This window comes from Poecile atricapillus, chromosome 24, assembly GCF_030490865.1.
Source record: "Poecile atricapillus isolate bPoeAtr1 chromosome 24, bPoeAtr1.hap1, whole genome shotgun sequence".
Taxonomy (NCBI): Eukaryota; Metazoa; Chordata; class Aves; order Passeriformes; family Paridae; genus Poecile; species Poecile atricapillus.
This window is the reverse complement of record NC_081272.1, coordinates 6,682,493-6,696,133: the sequence shown is the minus strand read 5'-3', so window position 1 is coordinate 6,696,133 and position 13,641 is coordinate 6,682,493. Positions and strand designations below refer to the sequence as shown.

General features: G+C 53.0%; 1 protein-coding gene across 7 annotated transcripts in view; it reads right to left on the bottom strand.

Annotated features, from left to right (window-relative positions):
* Positions 1-743: 743 nt before the first annotated feature.
* RPS6KA1 (ribosomal protein S6 kinase A1) overlaps positions 744-13,641 on the bottom strand; it is a 30,551-nt gene continuing 17,653 nt past the window's right edge. For 6 of the 7 annotated variants that reach the window (XM_058856477.1, XM_058856481.1, XM_058856480.1 and 3 more), the window contains 20 exons: positions 12,114-12,227; positions 11,228-11,309; positions 9,857-9,937; positions 9,228-9,307; positions 8,355-8,461; positions 7,768-7,805; positions 7,515-7,657; positions 6,855-6,925; positions 6,541-6,629; positions 6,279-6,343; positions 5,878-5,980; positions 5,296-5,423; positions 4,731-4,856; positions 4,126-4,215; positions 3,542-3,700; positions 3,160-3,321; positions 2,792-2,868; positions 2,582-2,699; positions 2,056-2,193; positions 744-1,796 (listed from right to left, as the gene is read on the bottom strand). In XM_058856477.1, the coding sequence (XP_058712460.1) occupies positions 1,674-1,796; positions 2,056-2,193; positions 2,582-2,699; positions 2,792-2,868; positions 3,160-3,321; positions 3,542-3,700; positions 4,126-4,215; positions 4,731-4,856; positions 5,296-5,423; positions 5,878-5,980; positions 6,279-6,343; positions 6,541-6,629; positions 6,855-6,925; positions 7,515-7,657; positions 7,768-7,805; positions 8,355-8,461; positions 9,228-9,307; positions 9,857-9,937; positions 11,228-11,309; positions 12,114-12,227 (2,094 nt within the window). In that variant the 3' untranslated portion in view covers positions 744-1,673. The remainder of the gene's footprint in view (positions 1,797-2,055; positions 2,194-2,581; positions 2,700-2,791; positions 2,869-3,159; positions 3,322-3,541; positions 3,701-4,125; positions 4,216-4,730; positions 4,857-5,295; positions 5,424-5,877; positions 5,981-6,278; positions 6,344-6,540; positions 6,630-6,854; positions 6,926-7,514; positions 7,658-7,767; positions 7,806-8,354; positions 8,462-9,227; positions 9,308-9,856; positions 9,938-11,227; positions 11,310-12,113; positions 12,228-13,641) is intronic. The other variant, XM_058856478.1, reaches the window with a different exon arrangement.

The window sequence follows — 13,641 nt, the reverse complement described above, 5'->3', positions numbered from 1 at the left end:
CAGGACAAAAGCTTTAAGATCAAATCCACTATTAAATACCTGATCTAACAGAGGTAGTTTTCCTTGTAAAATGTCCTTATGTATGGAAGTTAAATCCATTTTTGCCCCTTTTAAAACCAAGACAATTTGTGAGATCCTCCTTATCTTCTTTGTCCCAAGTTAAAGCTGAATGATCCCAAACAATGTGCATCTCACATAATTATTTTTGTGGAATTCTCCATTTTAGAGCCAACTGGTGCTGAACAAAAAAGCAAGTTTCCTTTCTTGTGACATGATCAGCCAAAAGTAGCAGAAATTCACATGAGGACCTTTGCTGGCTCCAGTGACATCCTCAAGCTCTGTTTGCAGCCCTTGTAGCAATCCTGCTGCTCCCAGAAACTGCCACCATGGAACCACGGAGCTCTGGCAATTCCCTGAAGGTCAGAACAGAGTGGGTATTTATTTCTAGCACAGTTTGTCTCCAAGTGTTGGTTTTTATAAGCACAGAAGTGTCCTGAGAGTAAGAAATTCCCCATTCCTGTTGTTTTTTGCCTCAGTCCAGGACTGGTTCTGGTCATCTCCCACTGAGAGAAGGTAGCATGAGAGGCTGCCCTAAGCAGCACTGCTGGTTTTCAGGGCCTGATCAAAAGCTCAAAAGCTTTGCAGCTTTTCCAGAAGGCAGACAAGGAGCACTGGCCCTGCATGGCACGGAGGGACAACCTGGGAACGATGGGGAAATGACCAGGAAACGCCCGGGTCGCTGGTTCTGCAGCTCACAGTCAGTAACCCTGAATGACATGTTTATTGTACGAGTCAGAAAGAAACCCTGAGTTACTGGCCAGAGAACAAAGATAAATTAAAAAAATAAAGGGTGGTTTGGTTCAGAGGTTCCTACTGAGGGGAAGGAAAACCCCAAAAGGTAAAAGCATCAGCCAGAGCCAGCCCTAAGCCTCAGCTTTGCCAGGGAGGAGGTTCTGTCACCATCCCCCCCTGCACAGGTGACAAACTCCCCATGGGAGGGCACAGGGAAGGAATGAGCCAAACCTAGGAGTGTCCTGGCCTGCTGAGCATCTATGGGAGGGCTTGGGAAAAAGTGGTTTATTTTGTTCAGAGATCTGAGCTGCTGGCTGGGCAGAGAGGGAGAAACAGAGGCTGCAAAATCCACCTTACATGGAATAAACACACAGGACTTGGAGGGAAGGGGGGTCCTTCGTGGGCATGAGTGCTGCTGGCTGGGAGGCTGCAGGGCTGGCTTTGGGAAATGCATCCAAAGGTTTGAGGGAGGAAAAGCCCCAAAGCCTAAACCCCAGGTGTGACAGTCTTCCAGCTGCTGTGGAGTCAGAGAGGATCAGTTCCAAGAAATGCTGTAGCAACAACAAATACCTGGCCCTACACAGGGAAGGGTGAATCAGAGCTGCTTTTTAGTGCCACTTGACATCAGTTATACATTCTAGTTCTCATATACACAGATGGATTTCTTTAAAAATCGACAATTTACACATCAAAAAAAAGTTTTACAGTGAAGTTCTCTCAGCAAAGATCAGTCCATACGAGGAGCCAGTCTTTCAGGAGCAGGAAGGCACTTGGCCTTTTAAAAGCAGGTCCCCAGGAGAGCCCTGTGCAGACCCTGCCTGTCCCCTGTGCCCCTCTTCCATAGGTGTGCAAAATCCAGGCTGTTCCTGCACCGTGGGGCCTCACAGGGTGGTGGAGGGGAGCTTCTTCACCCGCCTCTGTGCCAGGATAGAGGATTCGATGGGCTTCAGCTGAGGGCTTGGCTTGGAGCTGTTCAGTGCCGAGTATGTGGCAGCCATGGCGCCCTGGAGAGAGGCAGAGGAGTCACTCAGGTGCAGGAGAGCTGTTTCAGGCTCGTGGCTTTACAAGACAGGGGACCAGAGCAGACACACCCACAAACAAAGCCAGAAGCATTATTCTTATTTAAGTCCCCCTCCTGCACTGACATTCTGTTAAAGAATCTTCCCTTTTTTTCCTCCCAAAAACCCCAGCTTGTCCGTACTGCCTGCCCTGGCTCACACCTCTCCAAACTTCCAGCCTGCTTTCCCACTCCAGATTTTGTACCTTTACAAGCTGAATGTCCTGGTGATTCAGCTGGCTCTGGGGTAAACTGTCCTTCTGGGTTATCCAAGGATGCTGAAGGACCTGCTTGGCTGTGAGACGCTGGTGAGGATCTACGTGAAGCATCTTTGATACCAGATCCTACAGGCGTTGTTTGGAAAGTCAGACTTTAGAAGATTTCATAATTTAAATGCAAAAAACCCACCTGTGTACACCCCCAGATTAGGATTTGAATTCAGAGGCCAAGTTTAAAGTCCCCAGACATCAATGTCTTTTTGTATGAAATACATTTTTGGCAGGCCTGGGGGGCATAACACAGAGCAAACCCCACAAGGGTCAAGCATGAGATTGGTTTTCCATGCAAATATCCACAGCTAGAGCTGAAACAAGGCTGCTGTGGAGGGACATGTGTGGGGTAGAAGCTGCAGTGCTGGTTTTCTTCTCTCTTGTGTGCTCCCTCCACAACCTGATCTAAATTTGCCTCACAGCAGCCCCAACCCCTGAGTGTAACACAAATATCAAACCCTACCTTGGCCATGTCAGAAATAGTGTCCCAATTGCCCCCACTGATGGAGAACTTCCCCCCTCCTATCCGTGTCAGGATCTCTTCTGGAGTGTCACCGGGACCATTTGCAAAGGGAGTGCAGCTGCGGAGAGAGGAGAGAGCCCTGGATTTACTGACCCAGGCAGGAGAGGGGCAGCTGGGGACAGGAGCTCACAGCCCCAGCCACTGCCTTACCCTGCCAGCATCGTGTACAGCAGGACCCCCAGGCTCCAGATGTCACAGCCCTCGTCGTAGCCTTGGCGTTTCAGGACCTGAACACAACAAGCAAAGGGAAGAAAGTGTGTTTGGCTCCTGACATTGAGCTCATTTCAGAAGAGGGGCTTGACCTGGGTGCAGTCCATGTGAAAAGCTTCCAGAGCTGGACAGAACAGCAAAATCTGGGACTAAAAGATCAGGATTCAAAATAGATTCATTACTACAAGTGATATTTCTGTAACCACCTCTTCCAGGGCGGGCTGGAGATGGGAACAGGGCCAAGTGGGAGCACAGGTCAGGTGAGGTCAGGGGAGGGACAAAGGGACTGCTGGAGGGTCTCAGCTCACCTCGGGTGCCACGAAGTTTGCTGTGTAGCAGGGGGTCATGAGGAGCCCATTCTCAGCCCTGAGCTGCTTGGCAAAGCCAAAGTCACAAATTCGGATGCTCTCGGGGTTCCCTGATTTATCCACATAGAGGATATTGCTGGGCTTCAGGTCCCTGTGAACTACCTGTGGAGACAAGAAAAGGCTGTGCTCGTACCCCAGGAAGATAAAGGTCTGAAAGCTGCCTGAGGTCACTCATCCCCTGCTCTGGCCCCACATCTGCTTTGCCAAGAGGGCAGCACCAGCAGGAAATAATTGTCATGATGGGCAGAGCTACTCCCTGGAGGAGAGGGAGTGCAGTGTAATGCAGGGAGCTTCCCAGGAAAATACTCGTGACCACACTCACCCCTTGGGAATGCAGATACTCCACTGTTTTACAAATCATGTGCAGGACTGAACTGGCTTCTCTCTCCGAGAAAAATTTCTGTCTGAGGATCTTATCCAGCAGCTCCCCTCCCCTCATGAGCTCGGTCACCAGGTACACGTACTTCCCATCATCGTACACCTGCCAAAGAAAACATGGGTGGGGTAATCAACATGTCCTTCCAGAGCTTCCCTTTTGTGCTTCCATCACCAAGGAGCAGACAGGGATCAGCAGAGGTGGCTCTGGGGATGCTTCCCCAGCCCAGAATCAGAATATATCAGAATATCTCAACCTGGGCCCTGCCCAGACACCCCAACAATCCCAGCCCGTGCATTCCTGGGAGCTTTGTCCAAGAGCTCCTGGAGCTCTGGCAGTGTCAGGGCTGTGCCCATTCCCTGGGGAGCCTGGGCAGTGCCAGCACCTCTGGGGGAAGAACTTTCTCCTGAAGAGGAACAGCAACACGTGGAGCTGGGTTGTTGTGCTGCCCCTGCTGGGGCTGAGCTCTGCCCCTGCCAGCCTGTGCTTCCTAAGGCAAAGCACAGGGAAATATCTCAAGCCACACTCACGTCTTTGAGGGTGATGATGTTTGGGTGCTGCCCGTACCGCAGCAGGATCTCAATCTCCTCAGAAGGGTCTCGCTTGCTCTTGTCAATCACCTGCAAGAGCAGGGACACACTTTAGCCACGGATGGGGAAGGGACCAGGACAGAGCACACGAGCTGAGTTTGGAGCCCTGCAGAGCTCCTGTGCCGTATCCACTCCCTGTCCCCTCATCTCTTTAGCTCTAGAAATCCTTAAGTTGCTTCATCAGTTCTGTGTCCCCAACCCACAAAATTTTATGTCTTTTGTTAAGACCTGATGTAGCCACAGCTATGCACAGGAAGATGAGATGCTCTCCCCACTCTGAGGGAGGAGGACACTGCTTCCCTGCTATTCCTGGGGAAGTGGAGGTACCCGCAGAGCAGCACAGAAATTGTCCTTTTGCGTCCTAGATGAGCCTAAAGCTCATCCTGTTCCACCCCCTGCCAAGGGCAGGGACACCTTCCACTGTCCCAGGCTGCTCCCAGCCCCGTCCAGCCTGGCCTTGGGCACTGCCAGGGATCCAGGGACAGCCCCAGCTGCTCTGGGCAAAGATGTAACCGGGCTGCTCAGCTGGAGGGCAGATCCCAGACCTTGACTGCGTACTCCATGTTGGTGGCCTTGTGGATGCAGCGTTTGCAGACGGAGTAGGAGCCGACGCCGATGGCCTCCTTCACCACGTACCCATCGCTGAACTGGACGTTCTTGCCGTGCAGCTGCTGCCAGGGCACAAAGGAGAGCTGAGCTGGAGGGTTCAGGGAGGGGTTTGTGCAGTATGATGAGTTAACTGCAGCACAGAGAGAGCTGTCAGACTGTCTGCTGCATCCCACAGCTTCTCCTCCCGGCGGGGAGCGGGAGAGGAGAACGAGGCAGATATAGGTCAGTGGGCCAACGCTGCCTGCACCGAGCACGGTGCCTTTGCCTTTGGCTGCCCAAGCCGTGGGCATTACAGACCCCCTGCCAGCACTGATCCACCTGGGGACTGGAAAGCCACAGCCCCACACTGCCCTGACAGCCTGTGCACAATGTGACAGTCAGTGGTGATGAAAGAATAGGAGGCAGGAATTCCAAAGAGGACTGCCTCAGGCTCCAGGTGGTGCAGAGGTCCAGGAGCATCCCTGCACCTCCAAAGAGCTGTTCCTCTGTCCCATTCCTTACCTGCACAACTGAATGCAGGGGTGGCTGGGCAGGTTTCACTTTGCCATCCTCCATTAACCCGGTTGCCACAAAACTGAAGCCTCGGAAGAGCTGATGGGCCCCCGCACTCGGGGGGACACCTGGGGAATCTGCAGCAGGAGTTGAGAGACAGCTGGAGAAGGCTCTGAGGAGCAGAAGCCTCCCCCTCACACCCAGGAGCTACAGCTGGAATTTATTCGTGACAGGAGCCACTCCAGCAGCACTGAGCTTACCCCTAACATCCCACAGAGAATCATGGAATTGTCCAGCTTGGAAAAGCCCTCTAAGATCAGCAAGTCCAACAATTCCCCCAGCACTGCCAATGTCCCCAAGTGCCACATTCACATGGCTTTTAAACCCCTGCAGGAATGGTGACTTCACCACTGTCCTGGGCAGCCTGTGACAGGGACTGACAACCCTTTTGGGAGAAGAAATTTCCCTGATATCCAACCTGAACCTTCCCTGTGCAGAAACCTTATCCTGCTGCTGCCAGATATTCCCTGGAGTGAAACCACAAAGTGACTTCTCACAGGAAACTTGGCCTTTTCCCCAAGTCATACAAACCTTTTGGTGTCCGTGACGTGAATTCTGTGTCAAAATAAAAGGTGTCATCTGGCTGGCCCACTGCAGGCTTGAAAGGGGGTTTGATTTCCCTGCGGTATAGCTTCTGCAAAACACACAAAACCCAAAACACAGCTGCAAAACCAGCTTGGAAGTGCTCCCACAGGGTGCACAGGCTGGTGAGGAAGGAGGGCTGGGAAGAGATTTTGTGAAACTCTGTGTCTTAGCATTTTGCTGCGGGTCAGTGAGGTGACAGGCAGCCCAGATATGAGACAGTTACATGACAGAGAATTTTGGTTTTGGAAAGGGTTATTGGAGTGGATGGGGACAGGGGCTGTGCTATTCCTGCTGCAGAACTGTGTTACTGGTGCTGAGTGCTGCAGAAATTTGCTCCTGATACTCACATTCCAGTCGATGGTGGAGTAGAAAGGGTGGCGCTTGATCTCCTCTGCCCCGTCCGGCCCAGACCCTGCAAGAGCCACCACGGGTCACGTTGTACTGAACCCCAGCAAAGCACAGGGGACAGCCAGGGGCACAGCCAGGTGTCGCAGAGAGCCTGGCTGGCATCACCCAGGTGCCCTGACCCAGTGCAGGTGTGAGCCAGGGGGTGTGAGAGGCCTCCATACGGCATCAGGGGCATTCAGAAACAAAAAAAAATGGTCTTACCTAATCTGTTGGCTGGATTCCTTTTGAAAAGGGCTCGCAGGAGGCTCTGAGCCTCAGTGCTCAGGAACTGTGGCATGCCCAGTTTCGCTCTGGGGAGGAAGTTACACAATCAGCTGCAGGTTTGAAGGAGTCAACTCACAAGGTGACTGCAGCACCTCCACCCCCAAAAGGCACAATCATCTCTCTGGCATTTACACTGCACCCTTTAAACGGATGGCTGATATGGCACCACTTGCCAAATAACACCACAAAATTGCGAGAGCCCCCAGCTGCAACACCCCTCCTGTGCAGACAGGAGAGAGAGAAACTCTTACTTGAGGATGAGGGTCATCGTCTCCTTACGGTCCTTCCCCTGGAAGGGCAGTGCCCCCGTGAGCATTTCAAACTGGGAGGGAAAGAGAAGAAGGGGGGTCATGTCTGAGCGAGGCTCAGGGTCGCACAGGTCCCACTGCCCCTTCCTGCTTGTGAGGGGTCCCAAGGCTGGCTGTGACAGAGCTCTCAGAGCTCTCTGAGCTCTCAGGCACGGCGTGTTCCCAGCAGCAGCCTGGCTCTCAGGGTTTGTGTGGGAACAGGTCCAGGCAGCGCCCGCTCCTCCCGGAGCCCGGGGATCCAGCAGCTGCCAGACGGTGGCACCAGATCTGCACTGACAGCGATGGGCCGGCGCTGGGGTGGGCACAGACACCCCACACACACCCCACATACCCCACACACACCCCACAGAGACCCCCATGCATCCCACACACCCCATGGACACCCCACACGCCCCACAGCCCCCTCACACCCCAGCACCTGCTGGCACAGCAGCCTCCAGGGACCAGTGCTCCTGGCTGGAGGGCTGGACAGCCCCTTAGGGAGCATTTTGGGGGGTGTGGGGAGCCCCCCTCCCCGGTCAGCAGGTCTGGAGGACACACAGAGCTGTGCCTGGTTCCAGAGCAGGGGCAGCTGCCATTCCCAGTGCTGGACAGGGTACCCACCATGAGGACCCCGTAGGACCACCAGTCAGCGCTGTGCGAGTGGCCCTGGCGATTCACCACCTCCGGAGCCATGTACTCCACGGTACCACAGAAGGAGTAGGCTTTCTTCTCGTGGTCTATGGCCTCTTTACTCAAGCCAAAATCTGCACAAGGGGAAGTTGTCAGCACACAGCCACTACTCCAAACATTTTGAGCAGCTCTGTATTTCAGGAACCAGCCTTGCTGGAGCCCAAGGCTCTGTGGAGCCCCTTACCTGTGAGTTTGATGTGCCCCTCTTCATCCAATAGGATACTACAGCAGGAATGGAAAAACAAGTTGTTACTGTCTGTCATAAGAGCTGGTGAGAACAAGCACAGCAAAGGATAGTCCAAGATCATCCTCTGGCTCCCAGAATCCAAAGGAAAAGCTACCTGTCCCTTCTCCCAGTGCTTTAAGCTCCACCACCAAGACAGGAGTGGGACCAGGAGCAGCTCCCTCCGCTCCACATCCTTGGCTTCACAGTGAACCAGTGGCCCCAGAGGTTGCCCCCTCTGATTTCCACATACCCCAGGCAAAGGTGACCAAGCTGGAGTGGGCTCTGGAGAGCCCAGCCTGCTCCCTTCTCCCTCTGAAGGCTCCCAGCTGCCTAAAGCTGGAGCCTGGAGGCTGCCACGGATCTCTGCTCGGCCCTGTGGCACACACAGCTCCTGCCTGCAGCCACTGCTCTGAGGAGCAGCAGCCTTGGATTGGCACCACCACCTCCCATCTGTCCAGCCCCAGGGCATCCTCCAGCCCCTCAGGAAGGTGGAAGCTGTTCCCTGACTGCAGGGCTGGGATCCTCCCTCAGCTGGCCACACGTACTTCTCTGGCTTGAGGTCCCTGTAGATGATCCCCAGGCTGTGCAAGTGGTCAAGCCCCAGTGCCAGCTCTGCCAGGTAGAACTTCACGTCCTCCTCAGTGAACATGACCTGCAGGGAGGGGGAGAAAGCAGGGAGGTGCTGGGTTACAATGCCAGCAGCTCCCCTGCACCCAGGCAAGACCTTTCACATCCATGGTGCTCCCTCCTGCCCTTTCTGTTTTCCAGACTTCCCCCACTGTTCATGGTTTGGATCAGAATGGACCTTAACAGATCCAGTGCCACCCCTGCCATGGCAGGGACACCTCCCATTATCCCAGGCTGCTCCAAGCCCTGTCCAGCCTGGCCTTGGGCACTGCCAGGGATCCAGGGACTGCTCTGGGCACCCTGTGCCAGGGCCTACCCACCCTCCAGGGAAGGATTTCTGTGTCACTCAACTCCATTCTCCAGCATTTGTACTCTGCCCCAGCCACGTTTTTCTACTACACAAGCAATATTAGAATACTATAACCTGAAGAGAGAATGGCAAGGGTAAGAAGAAGCAGGAGAGATGATTCTAAAGCTCAGCCTCCAGGACAGAGGGACTTGGCTCCTGCCAGGGAGCAGTTTGAGTTCTCATTGCCTTGTTTTACTCCTCGTTCTTTAGGAGATGCTCATCTGAAGCTGTTGCAGGGGTGGGACCTGCCACCTGTGCTGCTGCTTTTCTGCTGGAGCACAGGGCTCCCACAGCACCCTCCCCTGGTGCCAGCTCTGGACTAGCAGCAGGTTGGAGGCTGTTTTCACCCTCTCAAGGACTGCAAGGGCGAGTTACTTCTCCAGACCATAAGCAGGGATGAGCTGAGCTTCAGCAGCCCACCGAGGTGCCAGAGCATACCCACCTCTTTGGAAAGCCGAGTGAAAAGGTCACCTCCTCTGAGGAAATCCAAGATGAGGTACAGCTTCCCCTCTGTCTGGAATGCTGAAACACAAGCCCAGAGCAGGAATCAGACCCCTGCACTGAGGGAAGGCTCCGTGGTGTTACATTAATCACTTAAATCCCAGTGGCTCCAGCTGGGTACATGCCCTGCATGGTTCCTGGGTTAAATGCAGGTAGGGCTGATGGGGTAAAGGAGATGGCCTGTCCCTGCTGCTGAAATGGGAGCTCCCCACAGCACTCTGGCACTGCAGAAAATCCTCATTTTATGGGGGTCTGGTTCCCTTTCTGCCAGTGATACCCTCCTGAAAGGGCTGTTTTCCTGGGAGAGGCACTCACTGGTCACCTTACAGGGAACAAAGCTGTCCTTGCCTTCCCCAGAGTCAGAACATTAACCCTGCCAAACTGCAGCTCAGCTAGTTAGCTCTGCTTTCTCAATTTCTCATGGTTTAATGTTTTAATCCCCAGGATTTAATGTTTAAACCTCCTCTCCCGATCCATGCTCCATTCCTTAGCTGGAGCAGGCAGTGGGACCACAGATCCTTCCAGGAAAGGATTTGTGCTCAGGGGATTGTGTTTAAAGGCACTACTCACCGTAGTGGAGTTTCACCACAAAGGGATGGTTGACATCAGCCAGGATGTCCCTCTCTATCTTTGTCCTCAGTCGGTCCCGCACTGTGGGAAGAGAGGAGCAGCTCAGACACAGAAAAAGGCCCCTGGGCAGTGTCCAGCCCCATCCCAGACTTCAGCACCAAGCTGCTTGAGCCAGGGGTTTTCCTACCTCCATCATGATCCTCTTAAACTTATCATTTCACCCCAAAAGCTTCCCAGGATTTCCTCCCAAAATCCCCAAATTTTCACCCAAAATCCCCAAATTTCAGCTGCAAAATCCCCCAGGATTTCACCCCAAAATCCCCAAATGTCAGCCCCAAAATCCATCCTGAGAGTCCCGAGGTTCTGGAACCAGTCCGGGGGTTCTGGACTATTCTGCTGGACCCCGCCCGGTGCTGAGGTTCCAGATCACCCAGGACAGTCCAAAACACCAGGAGAACCACAGCAGCCTTCAGGACCCTCGGGATGGATCCAGAACCTTCTGGAAGTCCCTCAGGACCCTCAGGATGGATCCAGAACCTTCTGGAAGTCCCTCAGGACCCTCAGGATGGATCCAGGGCCTTCTGGAAGTTCCTCAGGGCCCACAGGGTGATCTAGAACCACCAGGACAGACAGGATAGTCTAGAACCCCAGAGCGATCTAGAACCCCGGATCTAGAACCTCAGGGTGATCTAGAACCTCGTATCTAGAACCCGGTTCTAGACCAGTGATCTAGAACCCGGGAGTGATCTAGAACCCGGTTCTAGACCTGTGATCTAGAACCCCGGAGTGATCTAGAACCCGGTTCTAGACCAGTGATCTAGAACCCCGGAGTGATCTAGAACCCGGTTCTAGACCCCCAGAGTGATCTAGAACCTCAGCACCGCCCAGCACCATTCAGGACAGTCTAGAACCCCCGGGGTGGCTCCAGAACCTTCTGGAAGTCCCTCAGGAACCTTTCATGGACCTTTGGACCCAAACCTGCACCAATCTCACTCTTTTTTTTTCCCTTTTTACCCCATTTTTACCCCAAATTTTGTCTCTTTTTTTCCCGTTTTTGACCCAAATTTGGCCTCATTTGATTCTTTGGGGCCTCTTTGGAACCAAATACAGACAAATTTTCAGATTTTCACCCATTTTTGCCCCAAATTTTGTCTCTTTTTTCCATTTTTATCCCAAATTTTTTCCTTTTTTTCCACTTTCCCCCAAAATTGTGTCCTTTTTTTTTTCCCATTTTTTTCTTCCAATTATCTTTTTTTCCCAGTTTTTTCTGCTCTTTCACCCAGCCCACCCCAGGGCCAGCAGTGGCTGCTGTGGCATTTCCCCAGCGCTCTTTAAATCACAGAGGATCAGAGCACTGAGTCTCCTTCCTACCTTTCAGTGTCGCCTTCTTGAGCACTTTCATGGCATAGAGGTGGTTGCTGTCTGGGGGTGTTATTTTCCTCACCAAGAAAACCTGAGGCACAAGAACACCACATTCACCAAGTACTAAACACTGAGGAGGTGGATGCTTCCCAAAGTGGCAAAGCCCAGAGTGTCCCTGAGAAGCTGAAGCTTTCCCGTGAGTTTTTCCAGGGAAGTTTTGTGTGTGGACTCCTCTCACCCCCCAGTTTCACGCTGCGCTTTCCTCCTTCCCAGCCTTCCACACCTCCTGACTCCTGCAGCTCCCGAGGGGCTGATACCTGGGAGCTGTGACTGGAGACACTGATGCTTCACTCCTGGTTTGTCACTCACATCAGCTCTTTGTTATTCAAGGCCCTGCATCTTCTGGATTTTTATCTCCTTCCCTTCCCTGATGTCTCCTTCTACCTGGTTTTAGGCAGCATCAAAAGGACACCACCTGCAAGTGGTGGGCTTGGCAGTGCTACTGGCTGGACTGGATGACCCCAGAGGTCTTTCCCAACTCTCCTCTGGTTCTGCATTTGCCCAGGCAGCAGCACACAGTCCTGTCCAAACCCTGCTGTCAGCTGGTAACTGACTGACACCAAGCTGATTTAACGTGTCAGCAGATGGGCTGTAAGAGACCTGGATTATTGAAACAGATAAGAGCTACAGGCTACTTCCTTCCTCCTTCACAGAAGGGAAACTGGACTGTAAACAGGGGCCAAACCCAGCCTGGGGCACACAGCAGCACTTCTGAGAAGGGAGGAACATGCCCAGGGTCATTCCTGGGAGTCAGGAACATGGTTGTGTTGGGGATGGTTCCTTTCGTCACCAGAATCATTTCCCTGGCATGGCACACAGGAAGAACTGATCTTACCTTGCCAAAAGAGCCCTGTCCCAGCACCTTCAGGAGCTCAAACTGTGAGGGATCAGCCTTCTCAGAGCCCTCCTTCACATGGTGTGTGATGTTGATTTCCTGCACACCTTCCCCCTGAAACAGAGGGCACACGGTTGGCAGGGGCTCCTGAGCAAGGGGAAGCAGAATTATGGGATTATGGATCAAGGAGTGCAGCTCCAGACTCACAGGAGCCACATCTGAGAGAAGCATGAAGCTTGGAGCTTGTCACAGGTATCAGCATCTGCAATCAATAAGTCAGGGCAGGGAGGACCAGGTGAATACAGAGCCCTCCCTCCCAACCACAGAAGCTGCTTTGAACTGCATTTCAGAAGAGTGCTTGAGAAGCACCTTCCTTTTTGAGGCACTGGTAGCAAAAACAGGAGTGTTTATGCCACTAAAAATCCCACAACACAAAAAATACGGCACTGTTGTCAAAACAGGGCCAGGGCTGGCAAAAATCAGACATGTTGGAGCCCATCTGCTCAGCAATCTGAGCAACTCTGCAACATAAGTCTTAGTGCATCTTCAGCACATACAGATGATGCTTTAACAGACTCCAGCCTTCAAGAAGATTGAGGGGAAGCCAAGGTCTCTGGCACATGTTTTGTTTAAAACACATTATTTTACTTAAAAAAAAAATAAAGAAGAAAAAATAGATTTAATCAGCATAAATAGAATAAACTCACCAAGGGAGCTGGGCCAGCACAGCCACAGACCCCGAGGTGATGCTGAAACACCTCCTATTCCCAGTAAAACTTTCGGACTCAAAGGACAGCAATTATGTTCAAAATGCATTAAACTCTGCTGGTGCTGGCCCTGGGGAGCTGTGGCCAGCAGAGGCTGCAGAAAGCTGGAACTACAATTTCTTTTTTTCCCTAGCAGAGTTGGGAGAAAAAACTTGCACTTTGTTTTCTAGACCTATTCAGACACCTGGTCTGGAACCAGCTCGTCAAAGCAGCTTTTAAAGGCAGGCAGAGGCAGGTGCCAGCCCTGCCTGTCCTCCTGCCCAGCCCAGGCACCCTCCAGTGCCCGTGGATGTGGCTGCCCACCTGCACCGAGCTCCCTCCCACTCTCAGCCTGGGCTTTCCTCAGTTTAGGAAGTGGCTTTTTTTCCATGCTGGGAGCTCTGCTCTCTCCTGTGCCACTCAGGCACTCAGGGCAGGGGCCAGGAGCTCCCTGGTGTTATCCTGCCTTTCCCTGGGCTCAGTGATCACAGGCAAGAAAGATCCCATAATCCTTTAAACAACGCATTTTCGTGTTCCAGATGATCTCCCAGCTTAAACCAGCCACTTTGCACTTCTGGGTCCATCTGGAGGCTTAGTCCCTGCAGACAGCTGCTGTGAGGAGCAGCTTCCCACCTCCAGGGCTGGAGCAGGAGCCAAGTTCAGCTCCTCCTGCCAGCTCAGCTCTCCAGGGAGAGAGCCCACAGCAGGGAGAGACCCAAAAATGGACCCATTAGAGAGAAATTCTTCCCTGGAAGGGTTGAGAGCAGCTGTGGCTGCCCCTG